The sequence below is a fragment of the Acinonyx jubatus genome, chromosome A3, assembly GCF_027475565.1.
Source record: "Acinonyx jubatus isolate Ajub_Pintada_27869175 chromosome A3, VMU_Ajub_asm_v1.0, whole genome shotgun sequence".
In the NCBI taxonomy this organism is placed as follows: Eukaryota; Metazoa; Chordata; class Mammalia; order Carnivora; family Felidae; genus Acinonyx; species Acinonyx jubatus.
The window spans coordinates 64801621-64825478 of NC_069388.1; the positions used below are offsets into that span (position 1 = coordinate 64801621).

Here is a 23858-nt window from a genome sequence, read left to right on the forward strand (position 1 = left end):
GAGAGAGAGACAGAGAGACAGAGAGAGAGAGACAGAGCATGAGGGTGGGGTGGGGCAGAGAGATAGAGACACATAGAATCTGAAGCCAGCTCCAGGCTCCGAGCTGTCAGCACAGAGCCTGACTCAGGTCTTGAACTCACAGACAGGAGATCATGACCTGAGCCGAAGTCAGAAATCCAACAGACCGAGTGAGCCACCCAGGCGCCCCAATAAATATTAACATTTTAAATCATTAACATAAATTTTATCATTTATCTTTATATTGCATAATACGTGTATGGAGAATCACCAACATATACAATCTGTGTTTCTTGGTTTCTCCTGGAAGATATGTCAAGCCGGCCAAAGAGCTGAGCCTAAGTCCCCCGCAGGCACTGAGCTGTGTGATGGAGAATTCCATCAGATACTGGGAGACTTTCCGGGGCAAGTGCAGCCCCTCAAAGCTCCTGAAGTTCCCAATCTGAGACTCTGGCCCAGCAAGCTTGACAGCTGCTGGGTCCATCTTCCCATCAGCCCCCAGGTCCACGTGCTATGTCCTGGCTGGAGTCAGGGAGGTTAAGCCAGACATCTCCCATTACAGTGGACTGGCCAACCCAACCCACAGCAGACAGGTGAATCCCAAGGTCTTTAAACCTCCACACCCGGATGTGTTTAGCATCTGGTGGGCAAGAGACTCACCCTCACCAACTCACTTGCTGAATGTGCCATGGATCTGCCATTCTGGGGCAGAAATGGCAACCATCATGCCCACCTCTAAGATTTTACAGAACATGCACACACCGTTGACCCTCCCTGCATGCACACCGGCCCACACCAGCCCTCACCAAAGGCAGAAAGCAGCACTGTTCACTGGGTGAGGGAGGGGGAGGCTGGGTCTCAGGGCACCAGCAAGCTGGGAAGTGAGTGGTCAAGAACCCATCCAGGGAGGAGGGTAGGCTTCAGTAGCCGGTACCAGGCATGAGCCAAGGCTCCAAGCCCCTGGCACAGGCTCCGAAGACCCATCAGGTTTCACTTGTAATACACACCTTCAAAACTAAGAATTTCAAGGCCTTGGCTACAGAGCACTAAACCCTGAGTGCCGGGCTCTTCTGCTCATGGAACCATGTGTAACTATGCTGCTCATACACCCTGTACACACGAGAAAGCTCTCTAAATCCCATTAAATTACAGAAGCACAGAAAGCTGAAGGAAAAGAAGGAAAACACACTTCAGATAATATTGACAATCTTTAGAGCACTCAGACCCACAAGCCATTAATATCATGCCCATCTCATCTGAAGGACAAGCTAAAGAGCAGATGTCTTCACTCCCTTCCATCTAGACTGTTGAATTGACCAGAAGATGCGGTATGTGTGGATAAACCAGAAGTAGATTTCTAAGCGTTTTCAGGTTTTATTCCAAAATACAATGCCTTTAGCCATTCAAAGGCTATTTCGTGAAAGTACATAGAATCCTATCAAAGCAGCAAAGAGGAGGAAACATGACTAGTTTCCTTTGCCCTAATAACTTAGGCTTTTATGGCTGGACAATTCAACATGAGTTTCCCTTCTCAGAGGCTTATATAAAAAACTTTCTGTTGGCATTGGCTCCAAACAAAGCCTTTCGTATATCAGGCATCTTTTGCTGGGCTAAGAGATCCAGTCGGCTTTCTAGGGTATTCGAAACCTTTATTCTCTGATTGCCGCTGTAGACCTCCACTCCTCCAGCTGTGTTGGTAGCCAGGTGCACCTCTTGATCCACTTGGACTTCCACACATTTTTGGGAGACCATCATGTATTCAGGGATGGCTTTTTGCACTGCAGCCTCCACCAGGAGGAGGTCCTGTGGCCTGCAGCGTACAATCGCCACGGGCTCCAGCAGTCGGAGCAGACCCTGAAGCACTAGCTTATCCAGCAGCCCCTGGTAGATTGCTGGATCTGCCACAATCCCACTAAGTCTCAGCTTTGCGTCATTCAGCAACTCTGAGATGAGGTCATCTCGGGCTCTCAGGACTTTCAGCCTTGCCTGATTCCTCACGGTAGACATCTGGATCTTCTTCTGCTGCTCTATCTGCTTCTCCTTCTTCTCATAATACCCCACAATCTTCAGTCGTTGGGTTTGCACAAGACGTCCTTTCTCAATGTTGAACTCTTCCTCAGACTTGGCATCTATTTCTTCAGCCTTCTCATTGGCTTCCTGCTCAATGAAAGCCATCATGTGCTTAATCTGCTTCTGCACATCGACATCACTCAAAGCCATGGTTGTTCCTGGAAAAGGAGGCAGAGGGAGAACCGGCAGTCCCTCTGGTTCCTTTGATTTAGGACTGCGTTTCAGGAATGACCTTGGAGTTTCACTTCCTTAGCTATGGAGTGCATAAGGGAAGGAAGGAGAGAGTCAGAATCCAAAACGAAGGATTGTGAAGATCATCTATCACTGTTCATTTCACAGATGAGGAAACTGAGACCCAGGAAGGAAAAGCAACCTGTCCAAGATCATACCCTATAAGAAAAGAGATGTGAACACAGGTTCCCAGAGTTCTACCTCTGCTACACTCAACACTTTTGCATCATCAAATGATTAGAAAATTAGGGTATGCTTAGTCCAGAAGATTTTTAGACAGTGATGGCTTAAGACTCAAATAGCAAGTTGAAGGGATGAAATGCCAAATTAACACAGAAATGGGAAGTGTATGTCCATTTTGGTCTGGAATGGGCTGGGGAGAAATATAAGAAACTCACTGTCAGATGGGATTCAATCCAGGAAGGCTGTCTAGAGGCAGAAGGGTTTCAAGACCCCTCAACTAATACAAAAAAGCAGAATACTAGTAGACAGATGATGACATCTTGGAGAGAACTGGGAGTGAGAGGGATTGGGGGTAGTCTTTTCACCTTTTCACTGGAAGTGTATATTTGAATCACCTAGGGAAACTTTCAGAAAAACAGATTTCTAGGCTCCACTACAGACTACTGAATTAGAATCTCTATCAATAGGGTCTGACAATCTACATCTTAAAAAGCCTTCCTGGGATGCTTAATGAGCTCAGAAAAAATATACATGAACAGAATAAGATTAGCAACAAAGAGATAGAAAATATTTAAAAGAACCAAACAAATTTTGGAGCTAAAGAATGTAACTGAATTGAAAAATTCACTATAGGAGTTCAACAACAATCTTAATTTAGAGAAGAATAAACCAACAAATTCAAAGACACGTCATTTGAAATTATCCAGTCAGAGATACACATTAAAAAAAACAGTTTAAGAAAGCCTAAGGGACATATGGGATATTGATAACTGAATCAATATATGCAATATGGGAGTTCCAGTGACAGAAAACTTATTTGAAGAAACACCCCAATGTTGGAAAAAGGAAATGGACATCCATGGTCACAAATGAAAATGAGAAAGGAATCAAGACACATCACTAAAACCAATCAACAAAAAGGAAGGCAGCAGGAGAGGAAGAGGAGCAAAAAGGCTACAAGACATATAGAAAACAATGAACAAAATGGCAATAGCATGTTCTTCCCTATCAGTCATTACTTTAAATGTAAATGGAGTAAACTCCCTAGAGTGGCTGAATAGGTAACCTTCTTTTAAAAAAGGATTCAAGGGGCACCTGGGTGGCTCAGTTGGTTAAGCATCTGACTTCAGCTCAGGTCATGATCTCATGGTTTGTGGGTTCAAGCCCCATGTCAGGCTCTGTGCTGACAGCTAGAGCCTGGAGCCTGCTTTGGATTCTGTCTCTCTCTCTCTCTCTCTCTCTCTCTGCTCCTCTCTTCACTCTCTCTCTCTCTCTCTCAAAAATAAATAAACATTTAAAAAAAATTTTTTTTAAAGATTCAAATACATGCTGTCTTTAAGATACTCACTTTAGATTTAAGGACACACATAGGATGAAAACAAAAGAATGGAAGGAGATATTCTGTGCCAATAGTAACCAAAAGAGAGCAGGAGTGGCCATACTTAAGTCATATAAAATAGTTTTTAAGTCAAAAACTGTTACAAGGGACAAAGAAGGATATTTTATAGTGGTAAAAGATAATTTTACTAGGAAGATATAATAATTATAAATATAGATATATGCACCCAATATCAGAGCACCCAAATATATGAAGTGAAAGTTATCAGAACTGAAGGGAGTAATAGACAGCAACACAATAATATTAGGAGATTTTAATACCCCATTTTATTAATGGGTAGAATATCCAGACAGAAGATCAACAAGGAAACAGAGGGCTTGGAACAAAAATATAGACCAAATGGTCCTAACAGACATATAGACATACACAGAACAGTCTACCCAACAACAGCAGAATCCACTTTCTTCTCAAGCACACATGGCACATTTTTCAGCATAGATCATGTTAGGTCATAAAACAAGTCTTAACAAATTTAAAAATATTGAAATCATATCAAGTATCTTTTCTAACCATGATGGAATGAAACTAGAAATCAATAGCAGAAGGAAAATTGGGAAATTCACAAACATAGAGAAATTAAACAACACACTCTTAAACAACCCATGGGTCAAAGAAGAATCCAAAGGGGAATTAGAAAATATCTTGAGATAAAAATTAAAATACAATATATCAAAATTTATGGTATGCAACAAAAGCAGTACTAAGAGGGAAGTTTATATCAGCAAATGCCTACATTAAAAAAAAAATAGTCAAGGGGCACCTGGGTGGCTCAGTGGGTTAAGCGTCTGACTTCGGCTCAAGTCGTGATCTCACAGTCTATGAGCTACAGCCCTGCATATGCTCTGTGCTGACAGCTCAGAGCCTGGAGCCTGCTTCAGATCCTGTGTCTCCCTCTCTCTCTGCCTCTCCCCCACTCACCCTCTCTCTCAAAGATAAACATTGTTTAAAAATTTTAAAAAAGATAGTCAAACAGTCTAATTCTATACCTCAAGGATCTAGAAAAAGAACAAACTAAGCCCAGAATTAGCAAAATAAAGGAAATAAAGCAATAAAACTAAAAGTTGGTTTTTGAAAAGATGAACAAAACTGACAAACCTTTAGATGGATTAAAAAACAAACAGAGAAGACTCAAAATCAAAATGAAAAAGGAGTACTAATGCAGTCACAGAAATACAAAAATAAAAAAGGATTATAAGAGACTACTATAAACAGTTATACACTGACAAATTGAAGAAACTAGAAGAAATAGATAAATTCTTGGAAATATACAACTCACCAAGACTGAATTATGAAGAAACTGAAAACCTGAACATATCTATATAGTAAGGGGATCGAATCAGTAATCAAAAGCCTTTCAAAAAACAAAAGCCCAGGACCAGATGGGCTTCACTGGAGAATTCTACCTAAAATTTAAAGATTAATGCTAATCCTTCTCAAACCCTTCCAAAAAACTAAAGAATGGGGAACACTTCCAAAGTCATTTACGAGGTTGGTACTAACCTCATACCAAAGCCAGACACTCCAAGAAAAGACAACTACAGGCCAGTATTCCAATGAACATAGATGCAAAATCCTCAACAAATACTAGCAAACCGAAGTCAACAGAACATTAAAAGAATCATACACCATAACCAAGTGGTATTTATCCCCACAGTGCAAAGATGGTTCAACATACAAAAATCTATCAATGTGATACACCGCATTAACAGAATGAAGGACAAAATCACATGATCATTCCAAAAGATTCAGAAAAACATTGAACACATTTCAGCATCCTTTAATGATAAAAACACTCAAAAACTAGGAATAGAAGGAAATTACCTCAATTTAATACAGGCCATATATGAAAAGCCTACAGCCAATTTCATACTCAATAGTGAAAAACCAAAAGATCTAAGTCTTTCCTGTAAGAAAGATCTAAGTCTTTCCTCTAAGGTCAGGAACAAAACAAGGATACCAACTCTTGCCACTTTTGTTCAACATACTATTGGAAGTCTTAGCTATAAGCAATTAGACAAGAGAAAAAAATAAAAGGTTTCCAGATCAGAAAAAAAGAGGTAAAATGATCTAGATGACATAATCTTGTATCTAGAAAACCCCAGTGATTTCACAAAAAAACTGTTGGAATAAAATAATTCAGCAAGTTTGCAGGATACAAAATCAACATACAAAAATCAGTTTCTAGACACTAACAATGAATGATGCAAAAAGGAAATTAAGGCAACAATTCAGTATAATGCTAAGAGAAATAAATCAGTCAGAGACAGACAAATACCATGTGATTTCATTCATATGTGGAACTTAAGAAATAAAACAAATGAATAAACAGGGGAAAAAAGAGAGAGAGATAGAGAGACAAAAATCCAGACGCTTAAATACAGAAAACAAACTGGTCCTTGCTAGAGGGGAAGTTGGTGGGGTGTGGGTAAAATAGATAAAGGGGATTAAGAGTAATGAGCATTGAGACATGTATAGAATTGTTGATGATTCGTTATATTGTACATCTGAAACTAGTATAACACTGTGTTACATATTGGAAGAAAAAAAAGATGAAGCCAGTTGATAATGTATGTAAAGTGCTTAGAACAATGCCTTGGAACATAATAAGTGCTATTATTATTTCTACTACTAAAAAAACAAAAAGGAAGAAAGAAAGAAAGAAAGAAAGAAAGAAAGAAAGAAAGAAAGAAAGAAAGAGAAAAGAAAAGAAAAGAATCCCATTTAAAATATCATCAGAAAAGAACAAAATACTAGGAATGAACTTAACCAAGGACACCAAATCCTTGTACACTAAAAACTACAAAACACTGCTGAAAGAAACTAAATTAAGACACAGATAAATGTAAAGACATCCTATGTTCATGGATTAGAAGACTTAATATCAAGATGTTCATACTAACCAAAGCCATCTACAAATTCAATACAATCTCTACGAAAGTCCCAATGACATTTTTTTGAAGAAAGAAAAAAAATTCTAAAATTCATATGGAACCACAAAGGACCCTGAATAGCCAAATAATCTTGAAAGAGAACAAAGTCAGGGGCCTTGCTCAAAACATATTACAAACCTACAGTAATTAAAACAGTATGGTACTGGCATAAAGACACAAATATAGACCAATGGAGCAGAATACAGGCCCTAGAAATAAACCTACACATATATCATACATGATCTCTGACAAAGGTGTCAATACCACACAACAGGGAAAGGACAGTCTCTGACAAATGATGCTAGGGAAACTGGATATCCACATGCAAAAGAATAAAATTGGACCTTTATCTCACACTATACACAAAAATCAACTAAAAATGTATTAAAGACTTAAACATAAGACCTAAAAGTACAAAACTCCCAGAATAAAACATAGGAGAAAATCTTCATAATATTGGTCTTGGCAATGATTTCTTGGCATGACACCAAGGCAACAGACAATAAAAGCAAAATAGACAAATGGGACTACATCAAACTCAAAATACGCACAGCAAAGGAAAACAACACGGCAACCTATGGAATAGGAGAAAATATTTGCAAACCATATAATTGATAAGGGGTTAATATCCAAAATATACAAGAAACTCCTACCACTCAATAACAAAGAACAAACAAAAAAGAAACAAGTTAATGAGCAAAGGATTAGACATTTCTCCAAAGTAGACATACAAATGCCCAGAAGGTATGTGAAAAATGCTCAGTATCACTAACATCAGGGAACTGCAAATAAAAACCAGAATGAGATATTATCTTATACCTGTTAGGATGGCCATTATCAAGAAAGAAAGAAAGAAAGAAAGAAAGAAAGAAAGAAAGAAAGAAAGAAAGAAAGGAAGGAAGGAAGGAAGAAAGAAAGAAAGAAAGAAAGAAAGAAAGAAAGAAAGAAAGAGAAAGAAAAAGAGAAAGGGAGAAAGGGAAAGAAAGAGAGGGAGGGAGGGCAGGAGGAAGAAAGGAAGGAAGGGAGGGAGGGATAAAAGAAGGAAGAAAGAAAAAGAAAAGAAAAAAGAAAATAACAAGTGCTGGCAAAGATGTGGAGAGATTAGAACCTTTGTGCACTATTGGTGGGAATGTAAAATGGTGTAGCAGCTATGAAAAATAGCACGGAGTTTCTTCAAACAATTAAAACAGGACTACCGTATGATTCAGCAATCCCACTTCTGGGTATTTACCCAGAATTAAAATCAGGATCTTAAAGAGATATTAGGATTCCCATGTTCATTGCAACACTATTCACAACAGCCAAGATATGGAAACAATCTAAATGTGCTTCCACCACCAATGAATGGATAAAGAAAATGTGGTATATACCTAGAATGGAATATTATTCAACCTTAAAAAAAAAAGTGGGGCACCTGGGGGGCTCAGTTGGTTAAGCATCCGACTCTTGGTTTCGGCTCAGGTCATGATCTCCCAGTTCGTGGATTCGAGCCCTGCATCAGGTACTGTGCTGCTGGTACAGAGTCTGCTCAGGATTCTGTCTCCCTCTCTCTCTGCCCCCTCCCCTGATTGCTCTCTATGTCTCTCTCTCTCTCTCTCTCTCAAAAAAATAAATAAACATTTAAAAATTAAAAAAAAAATCCTATGATATGTTACAACATGGATGAATCTTGAGGATACTTTGCTGAGTGAAATAAGTCAAGCACAGAAGGAAAAATACTGCATAATTCTATTTACATGAGGTATCTAAAGTGGTCAAAGTCAGAAGCAGAAAGCAGAATGGTGGTTGTTAGGGGCTGGGGTTAGGGAAAATGGGCAAATGGGTGTAGAGTTTCAGTCAAGATGAAAACGTTCTAGAGATTTGTGTAACAATGTAGATACAGTTAATAATACTGTACTGTACACTTAAAAATGTATTAAGAGGGTAGATTTCATGTTCTGTATATTTTACCACAATTCAAAAATTTAAAAAAATTGGAATGCTGCCCCAGAAAGATGCACCACTCACCAAGTTTGGTGGTAAAACAACCCAATGTTTGTGACGAAGACCAAAACTTACTTTGGTTCAAAGTCTAAGAAACTGTCCTGTTATTTCAGGATGTGATTTTTTAAAAACTGCACTTTTGTAAACAGAGCAAAACATTCTCTGCTCCTAAATAAGGCAATGAAATGATTTTTTTAAGTCTTCCTGGGTAACCTTGCTTGGTCACCAGCTTTGGGATTGAAAGCAGAGAGCGGGAGATCCAGGAAGCCCCAGGTTATGTCGTGGAGGGAAAAATGTACCAGACGAACCCTTACCAGCGTCCTGCCAAGGGTCAGCCTCTGCTCTGGCGCCGGGAGTCTGTGCACGGAATGTGGAACTTGGAACGCTCCCTGGAACCTGGCACTGTTGCTTCCTTCTTTCTGCAAAGGACCCTCGCGGTCTGACCAGGCAACTCGAATCCAAAGAGCCAGGCTGTCACTGGGGAAAGCTGGCCAAGCCTGCCAAAAGGACGCCAAGAGGGATTTCCTGGGCACACAGGCCAGGCTGGGGGCTACCCTCGCACCCTCGGAATCGCAATTAAGTTGGCACATGGTGGGCTTCGGCTCTGGGGTGGGCTCACTTTATCCAAGCCCGCAGATACAGATATGTGTGTGAACCCAGGCAGCCAGCTTGTTAATTGACTAATGAAAAATACAGCTGTCAAGTTGGCAGATCACAACCTCTTTCTCTGTATGCGAGTCACATGGGAAGCCAAATCCAAAGGTTGTTGAATAAGAAACCGGAGTAAGCAAAACTTGCCAGTCGGTCTTTAGGGTGCCACCCCCACCACAGGGGCTGCTGGGCTCTGCTCTAGTCTGTGAGGAGGACGTCCTTTCCAAGAGCAAACAGGGCTTAAGTGGGCATCACCGGCTTCCATAGTGTGGGTGCTGGAGTCGAACTTCTGGAATTCAGATCCTAGTTCTGCGTTGACCATTTCCATGACTTTGGGAAAGCGGCTCACACCTCAAAGCCTCAGTTTCCTCATCTGTCTAATGGAAATAACAGTAGCGTCTACATCATAGGATCATCGTGAGGATCAAACAGAAGAAGGGGATGTTTAGCTTAATGCTATGTGCAGGGTTCATCTTCGTGCTTGGCAGGCGCTATCATTGTTACTACTGCCATTATTAGCTCTTCTCTGCTTTAGGCTTCGTGCCTGTCACAATTGCTCTTTGTGTATGTAGAGTACTTAGGACTGATGTGACTTCTGCTCCCTAAAGTAAGTCGAACCACACCCAAGTATTGCCTCCTTATATGAAACTTGGTAGCCCTGCCTGGAGCCTGGGAACCTCCCAACACCGTGTGGCCCCCTTGCCCATTGTCTCAGGTGACAGCCACATCCTTGGCCATGCTGGGTGAAGTCCTGAATTCCAGGGCTCTTGGGCAGGGGGTGTGTGAAGTCACCTCACACACTGGCACACACGACCGTCCCTGAACCTGCCATGCTGAGTGCCTGCCTCTGCCTCTACTCCTACCTCTAAACAGCTTATCAGGCTGGATTTAACAGCAGCTGCAGGGTGGGGTAGCAGGGCTGAAATCAGGGATTGAGCAAGCATCTCTGCAAGAATGCGGTGCCGTGTAATGTGTCTGGCAGATAGAACTTCCAGTCCGTCTGGGATGGGGATTATGAGCCCACATGGGCCTGTGGCTTGAGCAAAAGCGCAAAATGAACCAAGAAATGGGAAACGCACATGTCTGCTCTTGCTGAGGGCTCAGTGACGCAGGCTTGCAATGGTGCAACAATGGTGGACACTGCAATGGTGTCCACCTTGCCCATGTTTGGGGCTGGGGGCAGGCAGCATCTAAGACTCTTCAAGCCAGTCTGACTCTGATGAACTATTCAGCACCAGGGTCTCTTCATTGCCCACTCCTGGCAAACACATCAGGCTCAGTCTCACCTAACAGCTTTTTTTTTTTTTAGTTTATTTATTGATTTTTGGGAGAGAGAGAGAGAGAGAGAGAGATGGGGGGGGGGGTGGTGCAGAGAGAGAGGGAAAGAGAAGATCCCAAGCAGGCTGTATGCCAGCAGCATGGAGCCCAACTCAGAGCTCGAACTCAAGAACCGTGAGACTATGACCCAACAGGAAATCAAGAGTCGGACCCTCATCCGACGACTGAGTCACCCAGGCGCCGTCGCGCTCCACGCCCCCCCCTCCCCCCGCACCAGCACCTAACAGCTTATGATCACGCCATTCTCTTGGCTAAAAGGCCCTCCTCTGCTTCTCTCCACTTACCTAAATCCCACCCCTATTTTCAGACCCAGTTTGAGCCCCACCAACCCCCTGACCTCTGGACTCTTCCAAATGATGACAGCATGGCCTATTTTCCAGATATAATTCAGAGCCGGAGTTCGTGTCTTTTTTCTTGCTCCAGTTATTTTGCTTCCTCCAGGAAATTCCTTGAGGACAAGAAGCTCCTTCTCCGGCAGGGGCTGGATGAAGACAGGCACTGGTTAAACAGGGATCGATTGGATCAAGGGCTTGGGAGTGGAGCACTGGGCGGAGGGGGAGAACTTTCTTTTGTGTGTGTGTCTTTTTTATTGTGAAATACAGCACACATTCAAAAAAGCATATAAAATGTAAACGCACGGCTTAATGAATTATTATGAGGCAAATATCCTGTAACCATTATCCAGGTCGAGCAATGAACCTTGTTAACACCCCAGAAAACCCTCCTTCTGACCTTGGGGAAGGAGACTTTTTTGAAACTGCTGATTTTGTATCCACGGGCATAGGAGGGGTCCGTAGATGAAGTGTGCGCTTGGAAATCTCTCTTCTCTCACCCTCGCCTACGTGGCCTGTGTGCACCCTGGCAAAGTGCGGCATCCCCAGAAACCACAACAGGGAGGAGGGGGAGGCAGGAGTGCTTGGTGGGCAAAGTGCGTCTGTCAGCCTGGAGCCATGCCCAGACCCTGGAAGGGTTCTTCCTTCCAGCTGGGGTATGTAAGCAAGTCTGAGGGCAGATGTACGCGTCTGGGTGTGGGCTCCCAACCCTAGCCAAAAGACAGGAAGCTCCACACTTGGGCCTCCAGACACTTAGAGATGACAGGGTGAGGGAGAGAAGGGGATTTCCGGAGCTTGGAGCATGGGGCAACTTGCAGGGCCCAGGAAGTGGGTGAGGAAATTTAGAAGAATAATGACTCCTTTGGGGGAATTTCAAATACTAAATATGCGGGAGGGGGCATCCCCGGCTTTTTGTTGTTGTTGTTGTTCGACAAATGTGTGTTGAACATCTACTATGTGCCAGGCACCGGAGATAGAGAACAAGGCAGACACCAGCCGTGTCTCCCAAGCCCACGATGTAATGGGGAAAAGGAACAGGCACGCAGGTCCTCACATTACAGCCTGGTGTGTTCAGAATCAGCAGTTGCAAGAAAGTTAAGTGAATGAAGTTAAGTGCATCAAGGTTCTAAGCCCCCCTTCCAAGCTCATCAGGCATTCTTCTATAATGTATTGCCCTTCAGGCAGGTAAACTGTGTGGTGAGTGCTTTGACACATACCATCCGTGACAACAGACACCTCACTTTGGAGGCAGGTCCCCTGGAAAAGGTAGCGAGCTGGTAGTATTCCTTAAGGAGAATTCATCCAAAGAGACAAGAATCACTCAAGTCTACATGGACATCCTATTCCAGGCAACATCTTGGACTTTCCAGAGAGGACCTTCTTGGCTCAGAAATGTAGAGAAGAGCCTGGGAACCAAAATGGGCTGGGATGAGAGCCAGGAAAGAACACAGGCTGCAGGCTCCAGCTGGAGGAGTGGTCCTACGAGCAAGGGGCCAGCAAGGGGCCATCCGGGAGGGAGGAGTCAAGACAGGCATGAAGAGTGGACAATTTCAACGCTCAGCAAGAGGGAGGTAGTCCGGAGAGGGAGAATGCTGTGGGCAAAGGCAAGATGCTGAGGATGTGCAGGACAACCGGTTTGGTAGCAGCAGGCAGGCCCACAGGGGCAGGGGGAGTGAGCAATATCTAGAAAGAAGCTGGAGTTCAGCTGGGGAAGGTTTGAAAATGTCAGATTGAGAGCCGGGACATTAGGTAAAGGCGACCCATCAAAGGTGTCTGAGCAGGGCTGTAACTTGGCCAAACCCGGATTTAGGAAGGTTAGCCTGGTGGTGACGGAGCCAGGAGAGTCTGGCTATCAGCCAAATGCCAGGACAAGACTGCGTGGATGAGCGCTCGGACAAGACCACAGGAAGGGAGGTTGGGGATGGAAGGAGACGTGGTAGAGGAGCCGACAGCTTTGGTGACTCAAGGTCTGGCCCCGGTGGCACTTGCTGCAGCTCTGTGCTCAGGACTGAGCCATTCAGCTCAGGGTAAAGATGTAGGAAAGCAGGCATTATACATTCTGCTCCCTCTGAAGCAAGCTGGGAAGAGAGAAAGCAAGAGCCAGAGAGTTCATTTTATCAGAAAGTGAAAGGAGCCACCCAGAGAGAAAATCAGAAGTGGCCATAAAGCTTCATCTCTGCTTCGGTGGCTCAGGAGTGATGGGCCTCATACGGCTTTATTCCAGGAACTCCATCCCCGTGGCAAAGCAGGCTTTGGTTGGGGCCGGAGAGAGCTAATGCCAACAGGAGCCAGGCACGTTATATAAATGAGAGAGCCGGGCGGGGTAAGAAATATCCCTCCCCAAATAATGTATATTAAGAATTCACAACTTAACTTGTCCTTTCCAAACATCTGCAGGAAGGTTTCTTCAAAGCAGTCAGTTTCTCCCCAAGAGCAATTTGCTTCAAAGTTGCATAGCTAAAAGGTTTTCAGTGCTGGTTTCTCCCAGAAAGAAAAGCCCTGTGGCTCCATCCCTGACCAAAGGGCCCCTATCATCCTGTCCTTCCTGGAACCACACTCCTTGGGCTGCCTGTGGGGAGGTAGGCACAGGATAGCAGTCTTAGCCCCAGAAAGCCTCCGAAAAGGCCAAGGGTGAGTGCTAAGTCAGCAACAAGCCCTCGGAGAGAGCTGGCTGGCCAAGCCTCCAGCCTGTGAGCCACGGTCAGGGACAGTCCCACGAGAGTGTAGGTGCTCTACTTGCTCAGAAACACACAGGGGCAATGTTTGCTACCAGTCCTCAGCTCAGGGGACACATTCGGATGCCAAGTGCTGCTTTGCTATTGATTTAACTCTCACTGTTACAGGTCCTGACTGGCCTCAGCTCTGCTGAGAGACACAGCTCAACCCCTGACACAGGGAAGGTTCTGGTTTACAAGGAAGAGAACAGATCCATCCAACTCTGTCCCTCACCGTGCATAGGGACTTCCACAATGACCCTGAGGGAGAAGGTGCTGTTTCTGACCCCTCTATACTCATCTTAACACTTCCCACAGAGTCGAGTACACAGTGGTAGCTTAATAACAACAATTTGTTGGGCCTATAGATGAATGACGGGTGATGAGGAAATCATCTCCCCCACAGACCATCACAACCATAGGACTTGCGATCCTCTTTCAGACAAAGGAGACAGGCATGTGAAGATCGAAGAAGTTCTGCAGTGACCTGGCCCAGAGGGATACCTCCTTGTGTACTGCCCACACTCCTGGAACACAAAACTCCACGAGAACTCCTAAAATGTAAGTTATTTAAAGGAATTCACCCAGGGTCCTCTGGTTGAGTTTATTCTACTCAGAGAGGTGACTGGAGCAGGCCCCCACAATCCTAACCCACCCCCTAATCAGGGATGACACTCACTATATTTAACAGCTAACCAACCGGAGTGATCCTGCCTCACTTGGGAAAGGGTGTTGAAAGACCTCTACTCTGGTAGGCATTAACTCTTTAGATGTTGAATCAGGAGGTCAGAGGGAGACATCACTTGAGTGATGGGGGCAAGGTGGGGGCATTCAGGGCAAGGGGCATTTACCAACCAAGGTGACATTATTTCAGCACTTTTACAACCTGTTGGGCCACACTGTCGCAAAGGAGTTGAAAGTTAGCTCTGCCCCTATGGGATCTGCTGGGAATTCCCACCCTTAACTGAAGGTCTCAGGAACTGCAGTTTAGGACACAGCTACTGTGTTTCATGTTTTGTTTTATTCCTTCAGTCTTCTTGTCTCCATGCTTTAGACTGCATAGTTCCCATTGCCATGTCTTCAAGGTCACAGATATTTTCTTCTACAATGTTCAATCTGTTGAACATTAGACTGTTAAGCCTAGCCAGTGAAATTTTCATTTCAGGTATTGTATTCTCCAACTCTAGAAGTTCAGTATGGTTCTCTCTATATATGTAGATTCCCTTCCTCCCCGTGTTCACATTTTCCTTTAAGTTCTTATATATATAGGGGTGACTGGGTGGCTCAGTTGGTTAAGCATCAGACTCCTGGTTTCAGCTCAGGTCATGATCTCACTGTTTGTGAGTTTAAGCCCCACATTGGGCTCCATGCTGATGGCGTGGAGCCTGCTTGGGATTCTGTCTCCCTCTCTCTCTGCTCCTCCCCTGCTTGCTCTCTACCTCTCTCTCTCTCAAGAATAAGTAAACATTATATATTATATATTATATAATATATATAATATATAATATATAATGTTTATTTCTTATTCCTTTTTAAGTCTTCATCTGCTAATTTTATTATCTGTCATTTCATAATATATATAATATATACATTATATTATATATATAATATATATAATATATAATGTTTATTTCTTATTCCTTTTTAAGTCTTCATCTATCTGTCATTTCTGGGTTTGTTTCTATTGACTGATTTTTCTCCTGATTACATTTCCCTACCCTTTTGCATATTTGGTCATTCTTGACATTCTGAATCTTATGTTGCTGAATGTCTGTATTTTGTCATTGTCCTTTAAACAAGTCATGAAATTTGTTTTGGCTGGCAGTCTTGGTCATCACGGATGAACTTATTTTTTATGAGACTTGCTTATAAATTTTGTTGAGGGGACATCTAGAGGTACTTTTACTCTGGGGCTAATTTAGCCCTTCTACTAATATATAACTTTCCTGGAGTTTCTACTGAATTTTCTGGACATTCAACAAGGTCTCTTCACTTTGGCTGGTTGAAAGTCAAACATGTCCCAGCCTCGTGTGAGTCCTGGAAAGCAGCCCATGCTCCCTGGCAGTTTAGCTCACACTGAGGTGTTTCACTGTATGTACGTGCAACTTAGTGTTAGCAACTTTCATGAAGATAGTGCTGGAGTCCTTGTTATAGTCTTTCCTCTCCGATCCTCTGCCTTGAAAAGTCTTCTCAGCTAACTCCTCAACTCAGCAAGAGCGCTATGGTCTGCTTAGGTTCCCCCTCCCTGTGCTGCAATTCAGAAAGTACTTCCAGCAAAAAATTTAAGGTGACAACAGAGCTTGCCTCGTTTCTTTTTCTTCCTTCCTTCCTTCCTTCCTTCCTTCCTTCCTTCCTTCCTTTCTTTCTTTTCTTTCTTCCTTCCTTTCTTTCTGGAATCACAGTCCTGTGGTAGGTGCTGTCCAATATCTGAAACCGTGATTTCATATATTTTGTGCAATTTTCGAGTAGCTTGCATTAGGAATGTATCACAGGCCAAATGTGTCCCCCTTACCTCTAATGCCTAATGTGATGGTATTAATAGGTGGAGCCTTTAGAAAGCCATTATTCATGAGGGCAGAGCCCTGATGAGTGGGATTCGTGCTCTTATAAAAGAGGCCCAACAGAGCTCCTTCGCTCCTTCCTCCATGTGGGGGTACAACAAGAAGTCTGCAACCCAGAAGAGGGCCCTCACCTAACCATGCTCGTGTCCTGATCCCAGACTCCTAGTGCCTAGAACCATGAGAAATAAGTTTCTGCTGTTTATAATGTACCCAGGCTGTGGTATTTTGGTATAGCAGCCTGAATAGACTAAGACAAAAAAGTAGTCTTGGAGAAGTTACTTGGGTATGGCAGAAGTGGGAATCTCTACTTCCTCCGTGGAAGCACATTCAATATAGTGATGTGCTCTTCCATCCCCTTCTCAAGAGGCTAGGTTCTCAAGAAACAGAAGCTGTCTGTGGCTGACTAAACAGACAAGGAAGCTCAAAGGATCATGGTAGCTCACAGGATTGCGGAAGGGCCAGAGAAGCTGTTTAATACTGTCTTTTTTTTTTTTTTTTTTTTTAAGACAGAGAAAGAGCGTGAGCAGGGAGACAGGCAGAGAGGGAGAGAGAATCTTAAGAAGGCTCCATGCTCAGCACAGAGCCCAACACAGGGCTCAATTCCACAACCCAGAGATGACGACCTGAGCTGAAATCAAGAGTTGAACGCTCAACCAACGAAGCCACCCAGCCACCCCTCAAGATTGTCTTTATAGGAACTATGCCCAACACGTGCCTCAGACACTGTTCTGATGAGAAAACCACTTCTGGTGCCATTGCTGCCACCAAATTCTAGACAATCAGTGTGTACAACTGTCAATTCTGCACCAGGAATTCAATTATACCACAACCACCACCGCTACTGCCTACCCGGAGGTGCCACTTCCTGTGTCAGGAACTAAATTGTGTCCCCACCGCTAAAGCTGCAACCTCCACACAGAGTGTGCCCTGTGTTTAACTCTAGTTGCACTCGCTCTTGAGTCTGGCGAGGAAAGCAAGAGTCTGTGATTTTCAGCTTCTATAAGGAATGAGCTTTTCTTCCCACCAAGACTCATGAAGTGGATGATTCCCCCAATTCAAAATGTGATTGCGATGCTCAGCCAAAACATCCACCATGGAGGAACTATTAGCGAATCTTGGATGGCTTTCTGGCACTCAGTACTGGAGCATGGAATAAAATCACTCATTTTCTTTCTGGAAAAGGGATCCGCGATCCAGTCTCTTTTGGAGCTTATGAGAGGGGGCCACTGCCAGATCATATGCGTATTCCATACAAGCAACCTCTAGAGAAGTGGCCTTTTGTACAGTTCAGCAACTGGTAGTAACACTATCAGTTCTAATGACCGGTCTCCTGACCTCAGGTTGCAGAAGAAGACAGGAATGAAGATGGCAAAATATTATTAACGGTTCTTGAGCCAAAATTCTCGGAGGGTGGGGCATACTTCTGAGTTTCTGGTATGTAATGAACTGGGAAAAAAAAGGATCTAGATACATTCTAGAACCATAACAAGAAGTGAGCCAATCCTATTGGATTTATTTATTATTCTGATCATTAAGGACCATTGACCAAATGGCGCAATGTTTAAGCCATTACTAACACCTTAGCTCAAAACAAAAACAAAAACAAAAAACAAAAAATGAAAAAACTGTGCAGGGTACATTATATCTGAGCCCTAAGAAAAAAGGGTGCTGACAGGAGGTTTTAGCGATGGTAAGGAAAAGAGGATTGGGTATGGCAGATGGGATGGTGCTATAAAGTGGGCCACGTGAAGTCTGGGAAGCAGGGGAGCCCTGGGGAGAGAAGAGGCTGCAATCTGAAGATACTGGGCATCAATGGAGGAAAGAACAACAGAAGATAAGAGTGGCCTGGGTAAAAGGAAGATAACCATTCTACCTCCTTGCCAATAATTCTAAGAAAGAGGTTCAGAGGGTGGAGAAGAGTACCTACTATAAGCCAAGAATTAGGGATTCAGAGTGAGCATACAGATTCATGCATTGACAAACCAACTAACTGAAATTTCGAACAAATCACAGATCTGACTTGGACCTTCTCGCTTCCCTCTTATCTTGAATTGTGCTTTTCCTAAAGTTCTTTATGTCTAGCGTAGCTTGGAGAGACCGAGGAACTTTGTTGTGCAATAATCCTTTTTTTTTTTTTTTTTTAACGTTTGTTTATTTTTGAGACAGAGAGAGACAGAGCATGAACGGGGGAGGGTCAGAGAGAGGGAGACACAGAATCTGAAACAGGCTCCAGGCTCTGAGCTGTCAGCACAGAGCCCGACGCAGGGCTCAAACTCACGGACCGTGAAATCATGACCTGAGCCAAAGTCGGCCGCTTAACCGACTGAGCCACCCAGGCGCCCCAGGTGGGCAATAATCCTGATGGAATGGAATTGCTGGTTGCCTCCCCAGTGCACACTCCCTCCATGGGCTTCGGGTGGGGCCTGATAGGCCAGATCAGGGTAGTCCCAACCCTTTGTCACAGCAATGGTTTCAGGGATGGGCAGTAGCCCAGGTGTAAGGTAAAAACCATCTGATATCCTGCTGGCCACCGTGCTGTCAGGGATGAACTAAGCTGATCTGCTCAGAGGAAATCCAAGAGTCATTTGTGTGATGAGTGAGTCAAGAGAAGCTCTCTCTCCTGGGCAGTGTGGTGTAATGCCTGGACGGTACAGCCACTTATCCTTCAGGAAGGAAGCCAACCTAAGTAGGAAATTGACCCAAAGAGAAGAGAAAACCTGAGAGAAGTGTAGAAAAAAATAGAGCCAGAGTTGTGATCAAGCCATGCCTGAAGCTCAAGCAACTTCTGAATGTTTTGACTAAGGAAGCCCATATACTTCCTTTGCTAGTGAAGCCAATTGGGTTGACTGTTCTATTTCTTGCAACCAAAAGCATCCTAGCCTGTGATACCAAATGATCTATTGGAATCCCTTTTTCCATTTCTTGGGTAGATGTGAAGGGACACAAACAAAATGACCAAAAAAATGAATATATTTTAAAGCCTTACTGTCCTTCTGGGGTTCTACTCTCAGCTTGGTTTAGGCAGGTGGTCACATTGTTAGGAAGAGGAGATGGGAAAGGTTTGAAAAGTGAGCAAGAAGCCCAAAGAAAGGGTAGAGAAAAATAAAAACAGGAGATTATAAAGTAAAAGAGAGGCAGAACGTCAATGGAAACAACACAGAAGCCTCAGAATTATCCTATTCTTCTGGATGCTGTGTTAACCAAGCCCAGTGGATTCTGTCATCTACATATCCCCAGTCCCCACGGCCTCCTCTTTATTTTCACAGTGATGCTTGGTTCAGACCTTCATGATCTCTCTCTCCTTCTCATGGTCTCTGCCTTTGCTCTCATCCCCTCCAAATTTATTTTCTACACCACCACCAGAGTGATCTTCTCAAAAGAGAGCTCTAAACATTTTCCTACTGAAAAATTTTTGATGCCTCCCTCATGTGGAACATGGGAAAGAGCTGAGCTTTGAAGACAGATCATTTTGAAATCCATCTCTGCCACTTACCAGCTGTGTGACTTTGGGCAAATTTCTTCATTTCTCTACACATCACCTACTTCAACAACAGGCAGGATTCCTTTGATTACCAGTGACAGAAAATGACCCCATACTCATTAGATAAAAGGGGAGGAGGAACTCATTAACTCAAGTGACCAACTGAAGAAAAATAGTACAACAGGGTCTCAGGGATAACGAGAAGCAGAATTCACAAATAGCCTGTACTGTCTCTGCCTTTCTGGGGAGGGGATGGTGGTAAGGGAGGGTTTATATTTCCATTTTTGTTTCTCTCTGCATTTTAGCTTTATTTTCTTGGATTGGATATTTTGTGAATGGCTGGAATGTGAAACATGAATGGCCAACAGCTTCCAGGCTCACATCTTCTAGTTTAGTTCATAGAACAAGGGAGACTCCTATTTTGAATCCCAAATTCAAGCTTTTCAGGAATGGCTCTGACTGTCCTATGTTGGATCAGGCATCCACCCAGGGCTAATCAACCAGGGGCAGGGGCAGGGGCAGGATGTGTAAGAAGATGGCAGCTTCTATTTAAACCACATGATCACAGAGAATAAATCAGAAAGAACATTTAGCAGAAGCAAATGGTGCTGTTCTGGAAAGACAACCCAGTAGATACTCTTTCCAAATTTTATCTCATGTGCTCATATAAATGAGTACCAAGTACCCGGATAGCACCTGAGCACAATACACAGCTCTGCAAATTCTCAATTAAGTTCCCAATTTAATACAAACCAGTTCCCCTGCACCACTAATCCTGTACCCTGTTCACCCTAGATGGCTCACCAATCCCAAAAAGTTGTGTACTGTTTCCTCCTATCCTGGTGCAGGGCTGTATTTCCCAGCCTTTCTCAACTTACTCCTATTAGCCCCTTAAACCCAAGCCAGTGATACCCTTCTTCGAATCCTTCCTCAGCACACCCAGACCCAACAGCCTTCTCTGCACTTCAAGACGCCTCTTCTTAGCCTCCAGCACAGCACTGACCACATCATACGGTAATTACCTGTTTGCTCATCTGTTTGTTTTCCTCCTCTCTCTCCAGAGATTGTGGCTTTCCAGCTCTTCGTCCCGCATCCAGGAATAAAGCCTGGCATCTAGTAGACCTCAGTAAATGCTTGTTAAATGAAATACAGGATGAATCAATGCAGAGGAGGAAGTAGAGGGAAACGAGGAGAAGGCTAAGTAGAGATTTCACTGTTCACACACAGACCTGTGTGTTTCGACATTAGCAGTTTCAAAGGGAGAATAGCCAGCAGAGTCTGCGGATGCTTAGAAACAAAGTTGCTTCCTGTCCCTGCAATCCCTGAAATGTGAAAGCTGGCTTTTGTTGTTGTTGTTGTTGTTGTTTTTACCACTGTATTATCTTCTTTGCTTGTTGGAAAGTAAGCTTTCTGTTGACATCTATTTGGTCCTGCCGGCTAACCCATCAGTTCATCCACATGCTGACCTGGGGATCCAGGATAATGCCCCCACCCGTCCACATACGCACTGGTGGAATCAGACCAGAACTCTAAGTATTCCTGGCAGTCAGTCTGGGTTCTTCTATGGGCCAAAGGGATGAGGTCACCATTGCCAATGAAGTCACCACTGCATGATTCATCCAACATCAGCTCCCTACTTGGGGTGCTCTGACATTCCCAGAGCTTCTCCCAGAGCATCCAGAACCTGGGTTCCCGCTATCCTTCAAGGTTCCGGAGCTGATCCTCCAGTTTCTTGGATCCTTAGTGAATATCTGCCCCCTCTGAGAAGTATTATAAGAGCCGAGAGGCTGGAGTCCTGAATGGGGGAAGCCTCAGGGAAGCCTTTATCCTCCAGTCCCGGGACAGACCTTGTCATCCCTCATAAAGTCCTTCCCGTTGTCTCCAGCAACTGCTTCTCTCCTTGTCCCAAACTTTTTACCAGGCTCTCCAGACACATTCTGAAAGCCTCCAGAGTTCTCAAGGGTGAGACCTGATTCCACAGATGAGTTCACATTTATAGATGAGAAAGCTGAGGCTGGGAGAAGAGAAGTCACATGTTCATGGTAACACCACTAACAAGTATCAGAGCTGCGACCAAATGCACTCTCCCTGCTGGAGGTACTGTGGTAGCTTCTTAACCTCTTCTGATAGACCTTCCTTTTAGAACATTAGTTTCTACAAATGCTGCCTGAAGAAATGGTCCTGTAGGCAAAGGGGGCAAATCCTCCTTTCTTCCCCTCTCACAGGAAGTGGCAGACACCGGCCTTGAACCAAGACCTGATTTCAAGGCCCTGTCCTGCCTTCCTTAACCTGTCATTCAGAATACAAAAACTATCTTCCAGATTCACTGCATAATCTAAAGTAGTGGGGCAATGCCAACACCCACACTTAGACCCAAATGTGGAGGGGTCTGGTGAGATGTTCAGTGTGACTCCACAAAGACCTTCCAATAATCCAGGAAGTCTTTCTGGGACAGTGGAAATCAGATTTGGGGTTTGAGAGTTGAGTCCTGGGAAGTGAGGCATGGGGACATTCTCCAAAGTACTCCAGGTCTTTGAATGCTGGAATTAGCTGGAAGACTTTGGGATAACCACTTTGCCTCTCTAGGTCTGTTTGCTCATCTACAACCTCAAGAGAGCTAAGGGAGATGGTCCAGTTGACCTCTGCACAGCTTTTCAACATAGCATTTTCCAATCTTGTGAATCAATGAAAGAAAGCCATTTCTCACATTCAGCAGGGGATGGGAGGTTGTGGTTCCCTGGCACTCTCCCCTGCCCTCTCCTCCAGTGCCTAATGGTCAAAGCAGCACTGTAGGTCAGTGAACAGGACCCGGACAGACAATATTTCCAAGCTCTGCCCAGGCAGTGGTCAGAGGTTGCCCCCTGGATCACAGGCCAAGTCTTAGAGCAAGGGTATCCTCAGGGATCACAATCCACCACTTCGAAGGACACTCCGGACTGCAAGGCGACCTCAGAGAATGCTGCCTCCAGAGGACACAGGGGTACATTTGCATCCAGACCCCACAGGGTCTCCTTTTTCTGGCTGTTGGAGGGTTGCTTCAGAGGTTCAAGATGGTGTGACTCCTTTAGGCACCAGTTTCAAAGTAAATGATTCAAGTTCGTGCTGTGAACAGCCTGCGTTGTTACTGGGGCGGGGGGGGGGGGGGGTGTGCCAAGCAATAAGCCAGCTGTGGTGGTCCACCACAACCCCTCCCCCACCACCTCGCGCGCCTTAAAAAAAATTTTTTTTTAAACCTCTTGGCCTTTCTTCCTTCCCCATTTCTAGTTCTGTTGTGCACTTAGAGGCCGATAGGATGGATCCTACCTTCCGGGTGGGGTTTAAATATACATGTATAATTTTGCATGACTATTGCGTCATCGTTGAAGTCGTCGTGGTTCCCCAAGAGGCCTCCTAGGCTTCTTCAAGCACCGGGCCTTTGGACGCTTCCGGGCGTTGCGGGCACTTGCGCGAGGAGCCCTCGGCTCCTCCCGAGCGCTTCCTTCTCGGCCTCCTCCCCCAGCCTCACCTTCCCCCCACCCCCTCGCCACCGCACACCGCCCCAGCTCCGCGGCTCCTCCCCCTCACCCCCTCCCCAGCCCTCGCGGGGAGTCAAGCTAGGGTGAGCGGGCAGGGCTGAGCGGCGGTCGCGGGCGGGGCCCCGGGCGCGGGGCGCGGAGCCGGCGGGCGGGGGCGCGGGGCTGGCAGCCGGCTCTCGGGGAGGCGCCTGGGCCCGCCCTCCTCCGGGGCCCAGCTGGGAGGGGGCCCGGACCCGCGCGGGGCGGGGAGAGCCGCCTGGCCCCTCCCCTCCACTGCCCTCCCCAAAGTTGCCGTCTCCCCTGGGGCCGGCCAGTCTTATGATCCAGCGGATCCTCCTGGGGAGGCCGGGCCGGGGAGAGGGCGCCGAGTGGCGGGGGCAGCGGGCGGGCGCGGCGACCGGGGCCCGGGCGGGGATCCGGGCAGCGACCGAGGCGGCGGCAGAGCCCCGTGC

General features: G+C 45.0%; 1 protein-coding gene across 4 annotated transcripts; it reads right to left on the minus strand.

The window, feature by feature from the left end:
- Positions 1 to 1372: 1372 nt before the first annotated feature.
- Positions 1373 to 23392, minus strand: ATP6V1E2 (ATPase H+ transporting V1 subunit E2). 4 transcript variants are annotated; one of them, XM_015074719.3, is made up of 2 exons: positions 20914 to 23392; positions 1373 to 2246 (listed from the first exon to the last, which is right to left on the minus strand). In XM_015074719.3, the coding sequence occupies exons 1-2, from the start codon at positions 21002 to 21004 to the stop codon at positions 1558 to 1560; spliced, it is 780 nt and encodes a 259-aa protein (XP_014930205.1). In that variant the 5' UTR covers positions 21005 to 23392; the 3' UTR covers positions 1373 to 1557. The 4 variants fall into 4 exon arrangements, with proteins under 4 accessions (XP_014930205.1, XP_053056533.1, XP_053056532.1 ...); XM_053200558.1 differs by having other exon boundaries at positions 1373 to 2341; XM_053200557.1 differs by lacking the exon at positions 20914 to 23392 and adding an exon at positions 9129 to 9686 and having other exon boundaries at positions 1373 to 2341.
- Between the last annotated feature and the right edge of the window lie 466 nt (positions 23393 to 23858).

Excerpts from the sequence above, each read along its gene's own strand:
- ATP6V1E2 (XM_015074719.3), bottom strand. The coding sequence starts at position 21,004 with ATGCCAGGCTTTATTCCTGGATGCGGGACGAAGAGCTGGAAAGCCACA. Across the intron at positions 2,247-20,913 it reads ACAAACAGATGAGCAAACAG|GAACAACCATGGCTTTGAGT; the intron begins GTAATTACCGTA and ends CTCCTTTTCCAG.